Raw genomic sequence first — 15217 nt, forward strand, 5'->3', positions numbered from 1 at the left:
TCAGTGGTGTCGGGGTGGTGGGGGAGGGGTTGGGGCTGAGCAGCTCCCTAAGCATCTTGGATTACAGGCCCTGCAGTGAGAGAGACGCCCCACAACCTCCCGTGCCCTTGTGGAAATGGATTTGTGGGGAGGGACTCCCTCCTTCCAGGAAGGCGAGACACAGACCCCCCCAACAGGGTCTTCATACCACCACCCACCCCCAGATCATGAGCATGCACATGGCCAACACAGGAGGCCTCCAGACACGGACCCCAAATCTTCCCACTTGGGTCAGCTTCGCAGCGTCAGGTTGTACTGCTGCGTCACCGTCCGGTCTCCTCCTGTTCTCATCCCTGTGTCAGAGTGGAGGAAACTGAGGCCCAGTCTCAGTCACAGAGCCTGTGTGCCGAGGAGTCCTTGGGGCCAGGCCAGGCAGAGCTGTTTTCCCAAGGCCCAGCAGGAGGTGGGAATTCGTGTCTGCCTCCGGGGGAAGCTGCTTGCGCCCCACCCTCCATGGTGCCCTGGGACACAGACGACCCCTCAGGGCACCTGTTCGGCCTGTCTGTCCAGCAGTGCCTTCCACCGTGATGGGAGAGTCCAGTCTTTATTAGCAGGGAAGGGCCGAGCAGCCGAGGCAAACTGCTTCTGTCCCAGGGATAGGCAGGTGCCACCTGGGACCCCAGGCCAGCTGCAAGTAGCCTGAGGTAGGAGAGAGGGCATGGACTTACCCTTTCTCCCATCAGCAAGAGGGGGCCATAGAAGCCTGCCACATAGCACTGGGGTGCCCCCAGCCCATTTGTCCAGCCTGACCCTGGAGGTCAATTGCAGCCGTTCTAGGGCCGCGGTCTGGGCATAGGTGGTGGCCAGGCCTCAGCGCAGCCTTGGTATGCAGTCAGGCCACTCGGATCCCCATATTACAGGAAAGGGAGGAAGGGGTCCCGGTCGGCCCCCCTGTCCCCCACAGCCAGGCCTGGGACATCACACCGGAGGTCAGAGAGAGATGCGTTTTAGGCTATCTCATCTGACCCATTGCTTTACAGAAGACCCAAGGTCTGGCCACGCAGCTCAGGGCCGGCCCTTTCTGTCCCGGATCGCCCATGACTCATGCCCAGGAGGAAGGGGCAGGAGCTTCTTCGGCCAAGTGTCCAGATACTGACGCACGGCGCCCAATTCAATTGCTTATCTGCCTTCCTGCCTCCCTCTTTCCTGTGCTCTTCAATTATAGGCAGAGTCCGTGGCTTTCCTAGGACGTAAGGTGATGTCAAAGGACCTGAGTGGGCAAGGGAAGATGCCCTTGGTGGCCCTCCACCCTCTCTAGTGCCAGCCAGGGAGCAGGAAGAAGCAGGACACCAAGCCCAGCCCCCAGCTGGCTGGCAGCAGAAGCAAAGTAGGGAGCCCTGACAGTGATCAAAGATTAAAATGCACAGGCCCAGGGCCAGTGGGTGGTGTGGTTAGTTGAAGTGGCTGGATCCAACATGGCCTACTGTGCAGCTCCAGTCCCAGACCCGGCAGCTTGAAAAACAGGCAGGGTCCGTGTGTGCCCAAAATCCCAAGAGGAGAATGGAAGAGGAGGGATTATGGCATGGCCATCCCCTCTAAGGAGTAGTGTCTCGCTTTCTCTCTCCAGCAAGTACATACACCCTATGCAAATTTAAAAAAAAAAGAACGTGTAGACCCCTTGAGTCGGGGACTCTATTCTGAAGGAATTATTTTGCATGGACAGACATTTACAAAGATGTCAAGGATGGTGCTGATGGAATAGGAAGAACTAGAAACGAACTAGCTGCCCTCTAAACATGTTGCCATTCTTTGTGCAACGGATACAACCTCCAGAAAAAATGAGGGAACTTTTCTGTTAGATGGAGAATAAGCTCCAAGATTAAGAAAGAAAAAAGGCCAAGAGCTGAGAAGAGGGTTAGGGCGTGTGCGCTCACATAAACGCCTGAGCTCGTGCCTCATTGCATGTGCTGGTTTTGCAGGAAAGCACTGGAGAGACTGCCACCATAGCCGTGAGCCGTGGGCACCTGTCTGAAGGTAAGGGAAAGGAGTATGCTTCGCCCTGAACGAATCAGCCCTCGCTGCATCGTTTTTCTTCCCCCTTGTCTCAAACTATCAGAGGACCTTCAGTTTTAAGGGTGGCAGTGTAATCTTAGGTCCCTTTTCCCTTCCTAGAAAAGTGCCAGTTGCACTTCTGGTAGAACTAGGAAATAGGTAAACCCCTAAACAATATTTAAAAAGGGTGGCTAGGTTGCCTATAGCAATAGACATCAGGTAGAACTGAGGGAAGAAGCATTGTTCAGGAAAAAGGGCAAACTTCAAAAACTGCTGAGTCAGCACACACTCCCCAAATGTGAGGTGTAAAAATCTAAGCCCATGGGGACCAGCAGATGGCATAATGGTTATGTCGCTGGACCCAATGACCTAAAACTCAGGCCGGGCGCTTGTGCACGTGTGCCCAAAATCCCAAGAGAAGGGATTGTGGCAGAGTTGTTCCCCCTGGGGGATGATTTCTCACTTTCGCTCTCTGGCAAGCACACGTGCCCTATAGCAAAAAAAAATCTCTTGAAAATTAAGCACTCGCAGAGTAGGTACTTTTAGATCCCCTCCTTAGGGATCGGAAGTTGCATAATAGTTACATTGCTGGACTCCCACACGGCCAACCGCGATTCAAGTCTTAGACTCGAAGGCTTAAAACTCATGCCGGCGCTGAGAGGAGAACGGACTGCAGTGTGACCATCCCCCCCGGGGGTGATTTCTTGCTTTCTGTCTCTCCAGCAAGCTCACATGCCCTATAACAAAAATTGCTTTTTAAAATTAAATCTAACTCCTTTATTTGCAGCAGTGAACGTGCATACAAAACTCTGAGTCCCAGTTAGCCCAGGACAAACTCCTGCAAACTCAAGCACATCCAAACGTAAGTACTCCAATTCAAACAAACGAGTGAAATCAGGGTTGGCCCAAAATGCTCCCCATCAGAAAAATATACACAAGAGGATTGCAGCTAAGTATTTCAACAGGAGGGAAAAAACTTAGTGAGTGTTTCTATAGAGCAAAGACGCAAAGCAGAAGTAAAGTGAGCTCAGTGGAAGGAGATAAGGAATGATTACACAGGAAAGTATACCGAGCAAAGACAGGCGAGAGCGTCACCGGAGCCCCCCAGTGAATCCAAGCCTCGAATATGCACACTGAGAGGGCGCAGGAAAAAGACTGTTGTAAAAGCAATTGGACCTGAAAGATCGAAATCGAACCGGAGCGGGAAAAGCAGACCCTGACATCTCTGTGGTAGCATGTGCACAGCCCCCAGATGGATGTGAGCTGCGGTCGGCCATGTGGGATCCAGCTCCCTCTGCCCCAAGGCTGGCCCACGACAGACTCAATGAGAACATTCAGACGGGATGAAAAACCTTAATCCCACTCTACAGTATATAAGCCGCATTTCAGCACAGTCATTCCAAAAAGGCTAAAATAAAAGGATTGGCCAACATTTCAAGAAAAACACAAATGCCAAAGAGCAGAGGTTAATATCAACACATAAAAGCAGAAAAGGCCTGAATCAGTTTTCTCTATTAGGATGCAATTCACTATGAAGATTTAAGGTATTAATATCAGCGCATTCAGTAACATTGTATTACCATTCAGAAGCCCAAAACTATAGGTGCCATGAGAAAAAACGGACTGGGATCCATGAGCAGGGGAACGTCCTGTTCGTCTTCATGACAGAAGATATAGAAGACCTAATATTAACTGTGCAGGTGATTGGTACACAGTATACTCTGAATTCTGAAAACAGAACTATTTCAAGTTCCCTTTAAAATCCACAGTATGGACCAGCAGAATGTGTGCAGATTAAGGAGGCTGGATCCCACATGGCTGACTTCATGGTTCAAGTCCTGGACCTAGTGACTTGCTTTCTCATCTCTGTGTGTGTGCATACATGCCCAAAATCCCAAGAGAAGAATGGAGGAAAAGGGACTGTACTGTGGCCACCCTCCAGTGGGTTATTTCTCACTTTATCCTTCTCTATCTCTGTCTCTCTCTCTCTCCAGTGAGCACACATACCCTAGGCCAAATAAACAAAAAACCCACATCCACCCGTATACTGGACAAAAAGTGCATTATTTTCAAATGGTTCAAGTCCTGGACCTGGCAGTTGGAAAATTCCTGTCTCCACGGAACACATGTACCCTATAGCAAACTGGGGAAAAAATCCACAAAACTCACTAACGATATTATGCAAACATCAAACTTTAGAAAAAGTAGAAATAGTAAACAAGATTCTCAAATCATAATTGAAAACAAAATCCAAAAGGTGTCTTGAAGAATTATGAAGTACTTTGGGTCAGACGGTGGCACAGCCATAAGATGAAACACTCCAGAGTTCGAGGTTTAAATTCAGAGATCTCTGTGAGTGTGCCAGGCATGTGCTTGCCCATGATCCTGGCTTGGGCTGGGGATAAATCATGGCATTTAGCCCCTGTTGATCTCTCCTATGAAAGAAATAAACTTTTTAAAGAATTCTTTAATTTGCTATAGGGCACATGAATTCAAGAGAGAGAGAGGGAAAGTGAGAAAGCAAGCCGCCAGGTCCGGGACAACCTCTAGTCTGCCATGTGGGGAGTCCAGCACCTTAACCACCTGCTAGCCCCCGAGATAAACTTTAATAATAATGAAAGCACTATAACTAGTATGCAGAAACATCATAGCCTTAATTTTTCCTTTTTTATTTTTTTTGCCAGTATAAAGATTTAAGTACAAGGATCAGCAGTTAGCATAATGGCTATGTCACTGGACTCCCATGTAGTTGACCACGGTTCGAGTCCTGGACCCGGCAGCTTAAGCTCACGCCGGGCATGTGTGCAATGCGTGTCCAAGATCCCGAGAGGAGAAGGGATTGTGGCGTGGCCATCCCCCCTGGGGGGTGATTTCTCACTTTCTGTCTCTCTCTGTCTTTCTGGCAAGTGCACGTGCCCTATAGCAAAAAAAACTCTCAAAAAAAAAAAAAAAAGATTTAAGTACTAAAAAAACCCCAAAAAAACCCTTAAGCAGAGGAAGGTTTTTTAATAAAGATAAAAGCATACAGTAATGAATTAGGAATTTGAAAAGGGCAATAGATTCTTTGAGGAAGGGAATAGATAATATCACTATCTATCTAACCTAATAAAGAAAAATGGGGAAAAGAGCACAAAATATGTAAGCAATCAGGATGAAATAACTACTTAAATAAATGATAAAAAAAAACTGGGGACTAGCAAGTGGTGGTTAAGGCAGTGGACGCTCCCACATGGCCAACCACAGTTCAAGTCCTGGACCTGGTGGGTTGCCTTCCCACTTTCCCTCTCTCTGGTCAAATAGAAATAATTGTAAAAAATTATTTTGCTCAACCTCATGAAAATAAGTTTGGAAACCTGGATAAAATGGGTAGTTTTCTAGAGGAATATGCTTTACAAAAAGTCATTCAGGAGCAATAGAACAATTAAACACCCAATGTTAAAGAGAGATCATTATAAAAGAACTACCTCTCCACCCTAAATAAAAGCACTAGCCTAGACTGTTTCATGGAAGATCAACTAACCTTTAAAGAACAGACGGAATTCCATTCTATTTAATGTGGCAAAGCGTAGAGAAAGAAAGAATGATTCTATTTTCTTTAAGAAGCAAGTGTAAAACTGACAGCACAACTTAAGAACAATCTCATGGAGGAAAATGACTCAGTAATCCAGCACTATATCAAAGAAATATTCACCAAGATCAAGGAAGGTTCAACTAGGAATGCAAGGCTAGTTCAATATTCAGTAATCGATAACATTTTTCATATTAATTTGAGTTGGTGAAAAAAAATCTACATGATCATTTTCATAAACACTGAAAAGTCATTTGGCCAAGATGAACTTCTGTAGATTTTAAAAATCCCGAATAAAATAGGAATAGATGGAGATTTATTTAATGTGATTAAAATACCTGCCCTAACGACAGTATTCACTTACTGGAAAAGTCTGGGGCTATAAAGTAAGAATGTCTATCACCACCCATTATTTTTCATGGTTTCAGGGATAGTGGCCAACTATTAAACAAGACAAAGAAAGTATAAAACAAAGTAGGGAAAATGACCATTTGCAAATGATAGTTTAGCCAGAAAACCCAAGAGACTAAATTGAAAAACCATTACAGACCATAGAAGATTTCGGCAGGGTGGCAGGAGTAATAGCTTACATATAAACAACCTTCATTACTGACAGAAAATTTCTTTTCTTTCTTTTTTTTTTTTTAAGAGGTTTTTGCTATAGGGCGCGAGCGAACGCCAGAAACAGAGACAGAAAGAGAGAAATCACTCCCCAGGGGGATGGCCACACCGCAATCCCTTCTCCTCCATTCTCCTCTCAGGATCTTGGGCACGCACGCACACGCACCCAGCATGAGTTTAAGCGACTGGGCCCAGGACATGAACCGCGGTCGACTACGTGGGAGTCCATTGACATAGCCACTGACAGAAAAGTCTAGCCAAAAAAGCCAAACTATCCAGAAGTGAACTTAACCCAAAATGTGCCAGATCTCAATGAAGCAAATGTTCAAACATTCCCGAGGGGCACGCAAAGTCTAAATGAACAGAAAGACTTATCATGTTCTTGAGAACGAAGACACCACAGACATGTCCTCTCTTCCTAAATGCATCTGTAAATATAATACAACCCCAGTAAAAACACACACGGACCTTTTGTTTTTAACCTGGGTAAGTGGAAATTCTATGGTTACCGTAATGACGAAAAAGGCCAACGAAATGGAGGGTGGAGTGGGATTAATAAGGAGTGAGTGACTCCACCAAATATTACAATGTCTCACACGCTGGGACCAGCAGATGGCGTAATGGCTATGTTGCTGGACTCCCACATAGTGGACCACGGTTGGAGTCCCGGACCCAGTGATTTAAAATTCACGCCAAGTGTGTATGTCCAAAATCCTGAGAGGAGATTGGAGAATGCGCACATTGCGGCGTGGCCATTCCCCCAGGGGATGATTTCTCACTTTCTGTCTCTCTGGTGAGCGTACACACCCTGTAGCCAAAAATCTTTTTTTTTGGGGGGGGGAGAGGTTTTTGCCCTCACCAGAGAGACAAAGACACAAAGCAAGAAAGTGAGAAATCACCCCCCAGGAGGGATGGCCACGCTGCAATCTCTCTTCCCTTCTCCTCTCGGGATCTTGGGCATGCACGCACACGCGCCTGCAGTGAGTTTAAGCCACCGAGTCCGGGACTCGAACCGCGGTTGACTACATGGGAGTCCAGCGACATAGCCATTATGCTAACTGCTGGTCCCTCCAAGACCTTTTGAAGTCCCTTCTTACATGCTACAATGTGGACGAACTTTAAGAATATTATGCTGCGGGAAAGAAGCCGGTCACAAAAGACCACATATGATATGAGTCTGCCCTTATGCAAGTCCAGGATAGAGAACTCTATGGAGAAAGGAGTGGGGGGCTGAGGAGGTGAGTGTTGGTGCGGGCTTTCTTCCCGAGGTGATAGAAATGTGCTCTGAAATAGCCCCTGATGACGGCTGCACAATTCTGTGACTATACTAGGAACGACTGAATCGTACAGTTCAAATGGGTGAATGGTTTATGAAAGTGTATTTCAATAAAGGTGTTAATGTTAAAAAATGTGTGTGTGTGTGTGTTTTGCTGTAGAGTGTGTATGCCCGCCAAAGACAGAGGGGATGGGGGGAATGAGAAATCATCCCCCAGCAGGGATGGCCACTCTGTCATCCCTTCCCTTCCATTCTCCTCTCGGGATTTGGGGCATGCACACATGTGCGCCCCGCAAGTTTTTCAAGCTATTGGGTCCAGGACTTGAACCACACAGTCAGCCATGCAGGATCCAACCACCTCACCTACGCCACCTGCTGGCCCCAACATCACTTAATGTGTTACCACACCACAATAATTACCACAGTATTGCACTGATACTTGAGTATCTTTTTTTTTCCATCCAGAGTACACTGTATATTGTCTCAATCAAGCACATCAACAAACATGTTATTGTCAGCAAATAATTTTCCATTTCTTGTTTTTTGTATGTTTTGCTTTCCCCCCCATCCTTGTTCCCTATCTCTTAACCTCTGCCATCTCCCACTCTCCTCCCACAATACTTGAGTATCTTTTGATCCACCCTTCACACCAGATAAATTATAAAATAATCAGAGATCATGCATTTTTAAAAATACCACAGGGAATGAACAGTGGAGAAGTGGGTAAAACATGATTATTTTGCAAGGCTGACCCACTTGGGAAGGTTTGAGTCAGGAAGGTTCCAAGTTCAAGTCAGGAGTGCTCCCTGAGTACACCAGGTGTACACTTGCTCATTAGCTCATCTGGCTTGGGATGGATGGTGCTGTCAAGACCTTGCTGGGGTGGGGTTAGCAGGTCATGTGATGGTTAAGGCACTTGACTCTCACAAGGCTGACCACAGTTCAAGTCCCAGACCTGGCAGCTTGCTGTCTCAGTGCCCCACCCCCACCCCCTCTGGTCAGTGCACATGCCCTATAGCAAATTTAAAAAATGTATAATTAAAAAATAAATAATTCCTTTAAAAAAGAAACTCCGCTGGTGGTATGCATGTACATGTGCACATGCTATAATGGAACTAAGTAAAACTTTTTTTTAAAGAGATTTTTACTATAGGGCATGTGTGCTTGCTGGAGAGACAGAGAGATAGAAAGTGAGAAATCACCCCACATGGGGGATGGCCATGCTGCAATCCCTTCTCGTCTTGGGATTTGGGGCACACATTCACAAACGCCCAGCATGAGGTGTTTTTTTTAATTTTTAAATATTTATTTATTATCATTATTCTTCAATTTTGATTAGAGAGAGACAGAAAGGGGGGGGGGGGGAGAAAGCAATCTGCCAGGTCTGGGACTTGAACTATGGTCAGCCATGTAGGAATCCAGCACCTCAACCACCACTCCACCTTCCAGCCCCATGCTCGGATTTAAGCCACCAGGTCCAGGACTCAAACTGTGGTCGATTATGTGGGAGTCAAGGAACATAACCATTAAGCCATTTGCTGGTCCTCAAACTTTTTAAGAATTACCATAAAAAAACTAGAAACCTTTAAAATATTTAGATCATACACAGACACACACAGACACACACACACCCACACATATAAAAGAACTAGCAGGAAACTGAGGGGACTTTAAACAAGAATCTTAGCCTGAGGAAGGACTTTCTAAGTAGGAGACAAAGTCTAAATGCGGTAAGAGCAAATACCGACAGATTTCACTTCCCAAAGAGACGCCTCCATGGCAGAATACAAAGACAGATGACAGACTGGAGAAAACACCTGCAGCGCATATGACGGACAGAGTTCTCATTCCATCATATACAAATAGCTTCTTCAAATCAATAAGTACGAGAACAACCCAATCGGAAAAAATAAACCGAGCAGATAAGTAGATTATTCAGAGGAAAAACAAACGGCCCAAACACAAAAACATGTCCAGACCCATTCACGTTAAGCTGCATTAAAATGACATGGGCTGGCTTTCGCCGCTCAGGTGAGCGAGGCCTGGAAGTCTGAGACCGCACTGTGAGGGGGAGGGTGTGGGGAAACAGACCCTCGCTCAGTGCTGTGGAGTCTCAATCCGTACAACATGTAAAGCTGTCAGTCTGGCCGAAACTAGCAACATTACAAACATGCATACTGGTAAGTTTTTCTCATAGGGCGCGTGTGCTCACAGGAGGAAGAGAGAGAGAAAGCGAAATCACCCACCGGGTGATGGCCACACTGCAATCCCTTACTCTCCTTTCTCCTCGCGGGATTTTAGACACACACACATGTACCTGGCGTGATTTCCAAGTTGTCAGGTCTGGGACTCGAACCGCAGTGGGCTATGTGGGAGTCCCATGCTTTAACCACTATGCCACCTGCTGGTCCCCAAACACGCATACCTTTGACCAATATTTCTGTTTCTAGAAATCTACCGTGTAGCTCTACCCAGGCCCTTGGGACACGTACAGGGTTTTTACCGTTCCTTTGCTCATATGGCCACAGGCCGGTAAGGTACCGACTGAATAAATTATGTCACCTTTGCTATGGGAACCATGTGGCTGAGAATGACGAAGCTCCTTAGAAGCTGACGGCCACACATACACCCACATATACACTGCAAACTGCAAAAGGGAGGGGGCAGTGTGTAAAAGGAGTGTGCACAGTAAGGGCTGGGACACACACCAAACATGTCCCGGAAGGCCCCACAGGAAGCTGACCACACTAGCTGCCTCTGGGAAGGGAAGAGGGGTGATGGCGAAGAGGGGGCTTTTGTCTGCACACCCCTTCCCTCCTCTGGAGTACTAGAGCACACAGATATGTTACCTTGTCCGAGGAGAACATTTAAAAAGAAAAGAAACCATGAGCGTGATAAATGGAAACTGACCCTGGGCTGGAGGGCAGAGGCACCAGGGAGGGGGAGGACTGAGATGAACTGGAATGAATGTCCCCTTTTATTTTTTCCTTTTTTTGGGGAGAGGTTTTCACTATAGGGCACGTGCGCTCACCAGACAGACAGAGACATAGAGACAGAAAGCGAGAAATCACCCCCCAGGGGGGATGGTCACGCCGTAATCCTTTCTCCTCCATTCTCCTCTCGGGATCTTGGGCACGCATGCACACGTGCCCGGCGTGAGTTTTAAGCCATCGGGTCTGGGACGCGAACCACGGTCGACTACGTGGGAGTCCAGCAACATAGCCATTATGCTAACTGCTGGTTCCCTTATTTTTTCCTTTTTAAAATTTGCCAGAGAGAGGGAGGGAGAGAGCACTGCCCAGCATGGGGTGTGGTCATGACGTAAGCCCTCCTCCTCCACGTCTGTCCTGTTGGAGGGGGAGGCAGACTGATAGGCAGAGGCCTGGAGGCTGAGAGCACATAGACTTCCAGACAGGGCCATGGTACATGGACACACTGGTGGCAAATGGCCTTCCCGACCAGGGCCTGACTGCAAAGTCCTGAGGCAGACGCACACTCGGTCAGGAGCAGAAAGCAAGCCCCAGTGGCTCAGACCACCCTGAAGACCAGAAGAGGGGCAGGGGGCTGGGGCGGCGTCCACTCACATTTGCGTAGCTCCAGGCTCTTGCTCGGGCAGGCCAGGTGCTGGCCCGGTGGGTTCTGGGTTCTCTGCAGACAGGCTAGCATGGCTGAGCCGGGGGCCCCCGGTGGGGTGCACTCTGTGGCAGGGTCCCTGCAAAGACAAAGGAGATAAGGTGGTTGGTTACTTGAGGGATGCTCCATGCCTCCCATCAGCCTTGATGCAAGTCCCTGCTGGCATCCTCCCTCCCCACAGCACCCTGCAAATTTTCAAAGCAGAACCCCGTCTCCCTTATAGAATGGGTGGGGAGACCCCCCCCCACCTTACCTCAAAGGCATCAGGGGGTTCAGGCCTTACAGGGAGGGGAAGAATCCAGGTCTTTGGTGTGGGGAACATTCACCATGGCAGGGCCACAAGGACAGTCAGACACACCCCCAGCCCCACTCTGCAGGTCACTTCCTACAGGGGGCTGCCCTGCTGCCTGACCCTGGCACTCTTGGAACCTGCTGTGAGATTTAGCCCAGAGCTCCAACCAGACCGGATACCCTACCTGGCCATCTTTGGGATCGATGTGGAAGAGTATCCGGGAAATGCCTGTGGTCGCCGAGGTGTCCCTGCTCACCCCTCACTGGGGTGTCCTCGCAGCACCCTCAGAGGGCAGATGTCCGGGATGGCGTCCCTGGGGAAACCCTGACCTGTGCTGAGCCCTGAGCCTGGCCCCCCTGGGCCACCAAGGCTGCCCTGCCCAAGCTCCTCCCCTGAAACAGGCTAAGCCAGAGGCCTGTCCCCCTGGGGTACAGCTCAGGTGAGGCTCCGTGAGCTCATAGCCTCACACACCCTGAGCCGATGTCTGGGATTACACAGAATCTTCATGAAACCCTCTCTCCTGCCAAGAACACTGAGGGGGGCTGAGGCACGTTCCCCAGAGCCCGCAACCCCTGAGTGTGGGGTACAGGCAGGTCTGAGCGCAACCCTGGGACCCCCTCCTGTCCACCATCCCAGGCACCCTGACCCCGTCGCCTCCTAACCACACGCCACCTCCAGATCCGAGCAGCCAACCTGGGTCAGCTCAATCCTCCTGTTGGTTTGAATAATGAAGACAGACGAGGGGAGTGTGTGTTTAAGGGGAAGAAAGGGAAGTTATTTAATACTAAACAGGTGTCTGCAGCCCTAAATTCTGCCGCTTTCTTCTCATAATGAAGTATTCATGAGGAAAAGCCTTTTTTCCCTACTTTCTTAAGATACTAATTTCACAACAAGCTCCTTGTTACGGCGCAATTATTCCAATCTTGTATTTCCCCGAGACGGGTGCAGCTCCCGTCTGTCCTGGCCTCTCGGTAAATGAAAGACAATCACGTAACCACCTTTCATTATGCGCTATTTTACTTTCAGCAAAGGTACCCTGAAAGAAATGATTTCCTCTGAAAGGGACTTTTATTCAGTTTCAAAACCAATTTTCTCCTATTACTGTCTCAAAAAAAAAAAAAAAAAGAGAGAGAGAGAGAGAAAGTGGGGGAGGGAGGGCGGGGAGGGGGTGCTCATCCTCCACCCCCACCCCGGTCGCCAGCCTTAACAACGCAGCGACACGGGAAGAACTGCAGTATCCACTTCTCGGCTTTGATTCCTGGTAATTTTAAAATAGGCCATTACAATCAGGCAGAAATTATACAGTTTAAGGAGGGAATGGAGTGGGGCTTGTTGTAGGGATGGAAGTCCTTGACTGCAGGAAAGCAGCACAGCTCCTCCGGGACTGGGGACGTGAGCAGGTGGCGGAGCAGGCCTGGCTCGGCTGCCGCCACTACCGCCACCGTCTTAGGCCGCAGCCCTCTGGGATGTATGCACACACACGGGCACGCTCTGCCCTGCTCCTGCCTGCCATGCTGGACGTCCGTGCCTGCGCGTGCTCCTGAACGTACGTACATACGTATTACTCACACTTAACGACCGTGCGCAGCCCGGGAGGTAAGAGGCCCATGGCAACCCTCCTTGCCCTTCTCTCTCTGGGGCAATGGCCACCTCGTGCTGCCCTGATGCACAGTAGGGACAGAGAGGAGAGCTGGACAAAGCCAACACGAGCCCTCTCCCACAGGTGGGAAGCCCGCCCCTCACCCTGACCTCCTCCGCTGCCCCTGGACAGGTTGTCCTCGGTGCGGGAGGAGGCGGTCAGGGAACTGGTGCCCTCAGGACACCTAGGCTGGGAGCCCAGAACTCCCCTACTTGTGTGACCCCAGGTAGACTACTGGCCCCTGGCTGGTCAAGGTGGCTTCCTGACTCCTATGGCCCCACCCAGGTCACCACCTAGAGTCCTGGCCACGTCCTGGGGCCCAGAAGCACCCCCACCCCTGCCAACCCCCGTGGGCCATAACATCCCAGTGGGCTCTGCAGGTGAAAAGGGCAGATGGGGGGCTACAGCCGTCTGGAGTGACGGGCAGGCTGCTCATCTGGAGCCTCGCCGGACCCCCTCCACTGCCCTCCCCATGGGCGGTGGCTTTCAGAGTGCTCTGACGGCGGATGATCAGGCGCTTCTGGGAGCCCTCCTTCCGGGGACCCTGAGGGACCTCCAACTGAGCTCGGGGTCACAGATGTCTAGAAGGAGAAGGTACCAAGCTAGGGCCTCAGCTCAGCGGTTTCAGGCAGCTGCTGGACCACCGGGGGTGGGCCGGAGTCTCCCCAGAACCCATGTCCTGCTGCTGGGGGCAGGTGGGGCCTGAGGCGCACGGCCACTGTCTCCAGGTCTCCTGTCATCCCTGTGATCGGCAAACGAGGTAAAGTCAGGTCCCTCTCCTTGGCTCCCACACTTCTTTCTGACCTCAGGGTCGAGATGGCGGTGCAGTGGTAACACGACTGGACCCATCTGCCAAGGTCCTGGGTTCTCCTCCCAGAACCTCCCTGTGCACGGAGGCCATGAGGCATGTCCATGATCAGGCGGTGGCTGGGAGGGGGCTGCAGCGTGAAGGCCCTCTTGGGGGTGCCTCTCTTTCTCTGCCCCTCTCTATCACTGAAGAAGGAAAGAAACTTAAAAAGAGGAAGAGTAGTGCCCAAACTCAAAGCTCCTACAGCCTGCCCCACCCCATCAGCTCCCTCCGAGCTTCCCATCAGCCTCGCTGCCTCCAAACCTTGGCAAGCGCTGGTCCCTCTGCCCACAGCATGGCGATCCTGATCCATTTTCACTTCGATTTGTCTTTTCAAACTCTGGCTGAGCGCCCCCCTCCTGGGTATCCCCCATCCCAGCCCTAATCACACTGAGTTGTAATTGCCAATTCTCATGTCTGTCTCTCTCCACTGGACTGTGAGTTTCTTAAGGGCAAAGATCATGTCTTGTTTGTCTCTCTCTCCCCGGTGCCTGGCAGAGAGTAATTGTTTCATAAATAGGTGTTGAATGAATGGCTGAATCAATGACTGGGTTATTGTCAGATGAAGTGACGGAGGCCCAGAGAAGCCAAGCGTCCTGGCCAAGGTCACACAGCAAGTCAGAGACAGGACTGAAGGAGGTGCCTAAGACACTCAGGATCTTCCTGTGACCCCATGCCGCTCCCTCCCTGCCTGGCATCTTTCCATGTGCCGAAAGCCAGTCCCTCAGAGCCCCCACCTGGATTTATGAATCCCCAGCCTGGGACCTTCTGGAGAGCTCTGCTCATTTTGAAACCCTATCTGCCAATCAGACTGTTTATAAGCTCAAGGTCTTTTATGACTTTAATAAAAAAAAGAGGGGGGGGGAAAACGTTGCAAACCTCGATGATTAGAATGCTGTGGCACCCTCCCTGACATGGGGGCTGATAAGGCGCCTTATCTCCGAGACACCCAAGGAAAAGGTCCCCTCCACCAGATAACGCCCCCAGCTGTCGATATGCCCTTTCAGAGCTGAGGATTTAGATAAAGGGAATGTGACAGGGGAGGGGAAAGGAAGGAACTTTGCAGGTCCAGGAGAAGGAATTGTGTCTGTGCTGCTTGTCTGGTAGAACAATGACTCAGAGGTGGGTGTCTAAAAGCAGTCTTTATTTTTATTAAGAGCACAAGGAACCGGGGGCCTCTGGCCAGCCTGCCTTTTGTCTCTCTGCCTGGCTGCAGGGGACATCGGAGCCCCGTGCCAGCGGGCGAGGGAGCTCAGAAATAACAGCGAATGCTGGTGCTAACGACAGCCTCCGTGCCAAGCCCTGTGCCC

The 15217-nt window shown here is 49.9% G+C and overlaps 1 protein-coding gene across 1 annotated transcript in view; it reads right to left on the reverse strand.

Annotated features, from left to right (window-relative positions):
* Positions 1-15217, reverse strand: part of FAM222A (family with sequence similarity 222 member A) — a gene marked incomplete at its 3' end in the record, with an annotated part of 72385 nt that overhangs the window by 24247 nt on the left and 32921 nt on the right. Inside the window, 1 exon segment of the mRNA XM_027769378.1 lies at positions 11081-11208. Within this exon segment, the coding sequence (XP_027625179.1) occupies positions 11081-11162 (82 nt within the window).

This window comes from Tupaia chinensis, unplaced genomic scaffold, assembly GCF_000334495.1.
Source record: "Tupaia chinensis unplaced genomic scaffold, TupChi_1.0 Scaffold149491_1, whole genome shotgun sequence".
Lineage (NCBI taxonomy): Eukaryota > Metazoa > Chordata > Mammalia > Scandentia > Tupaiidae > Tupaia > Tupaia belangeri.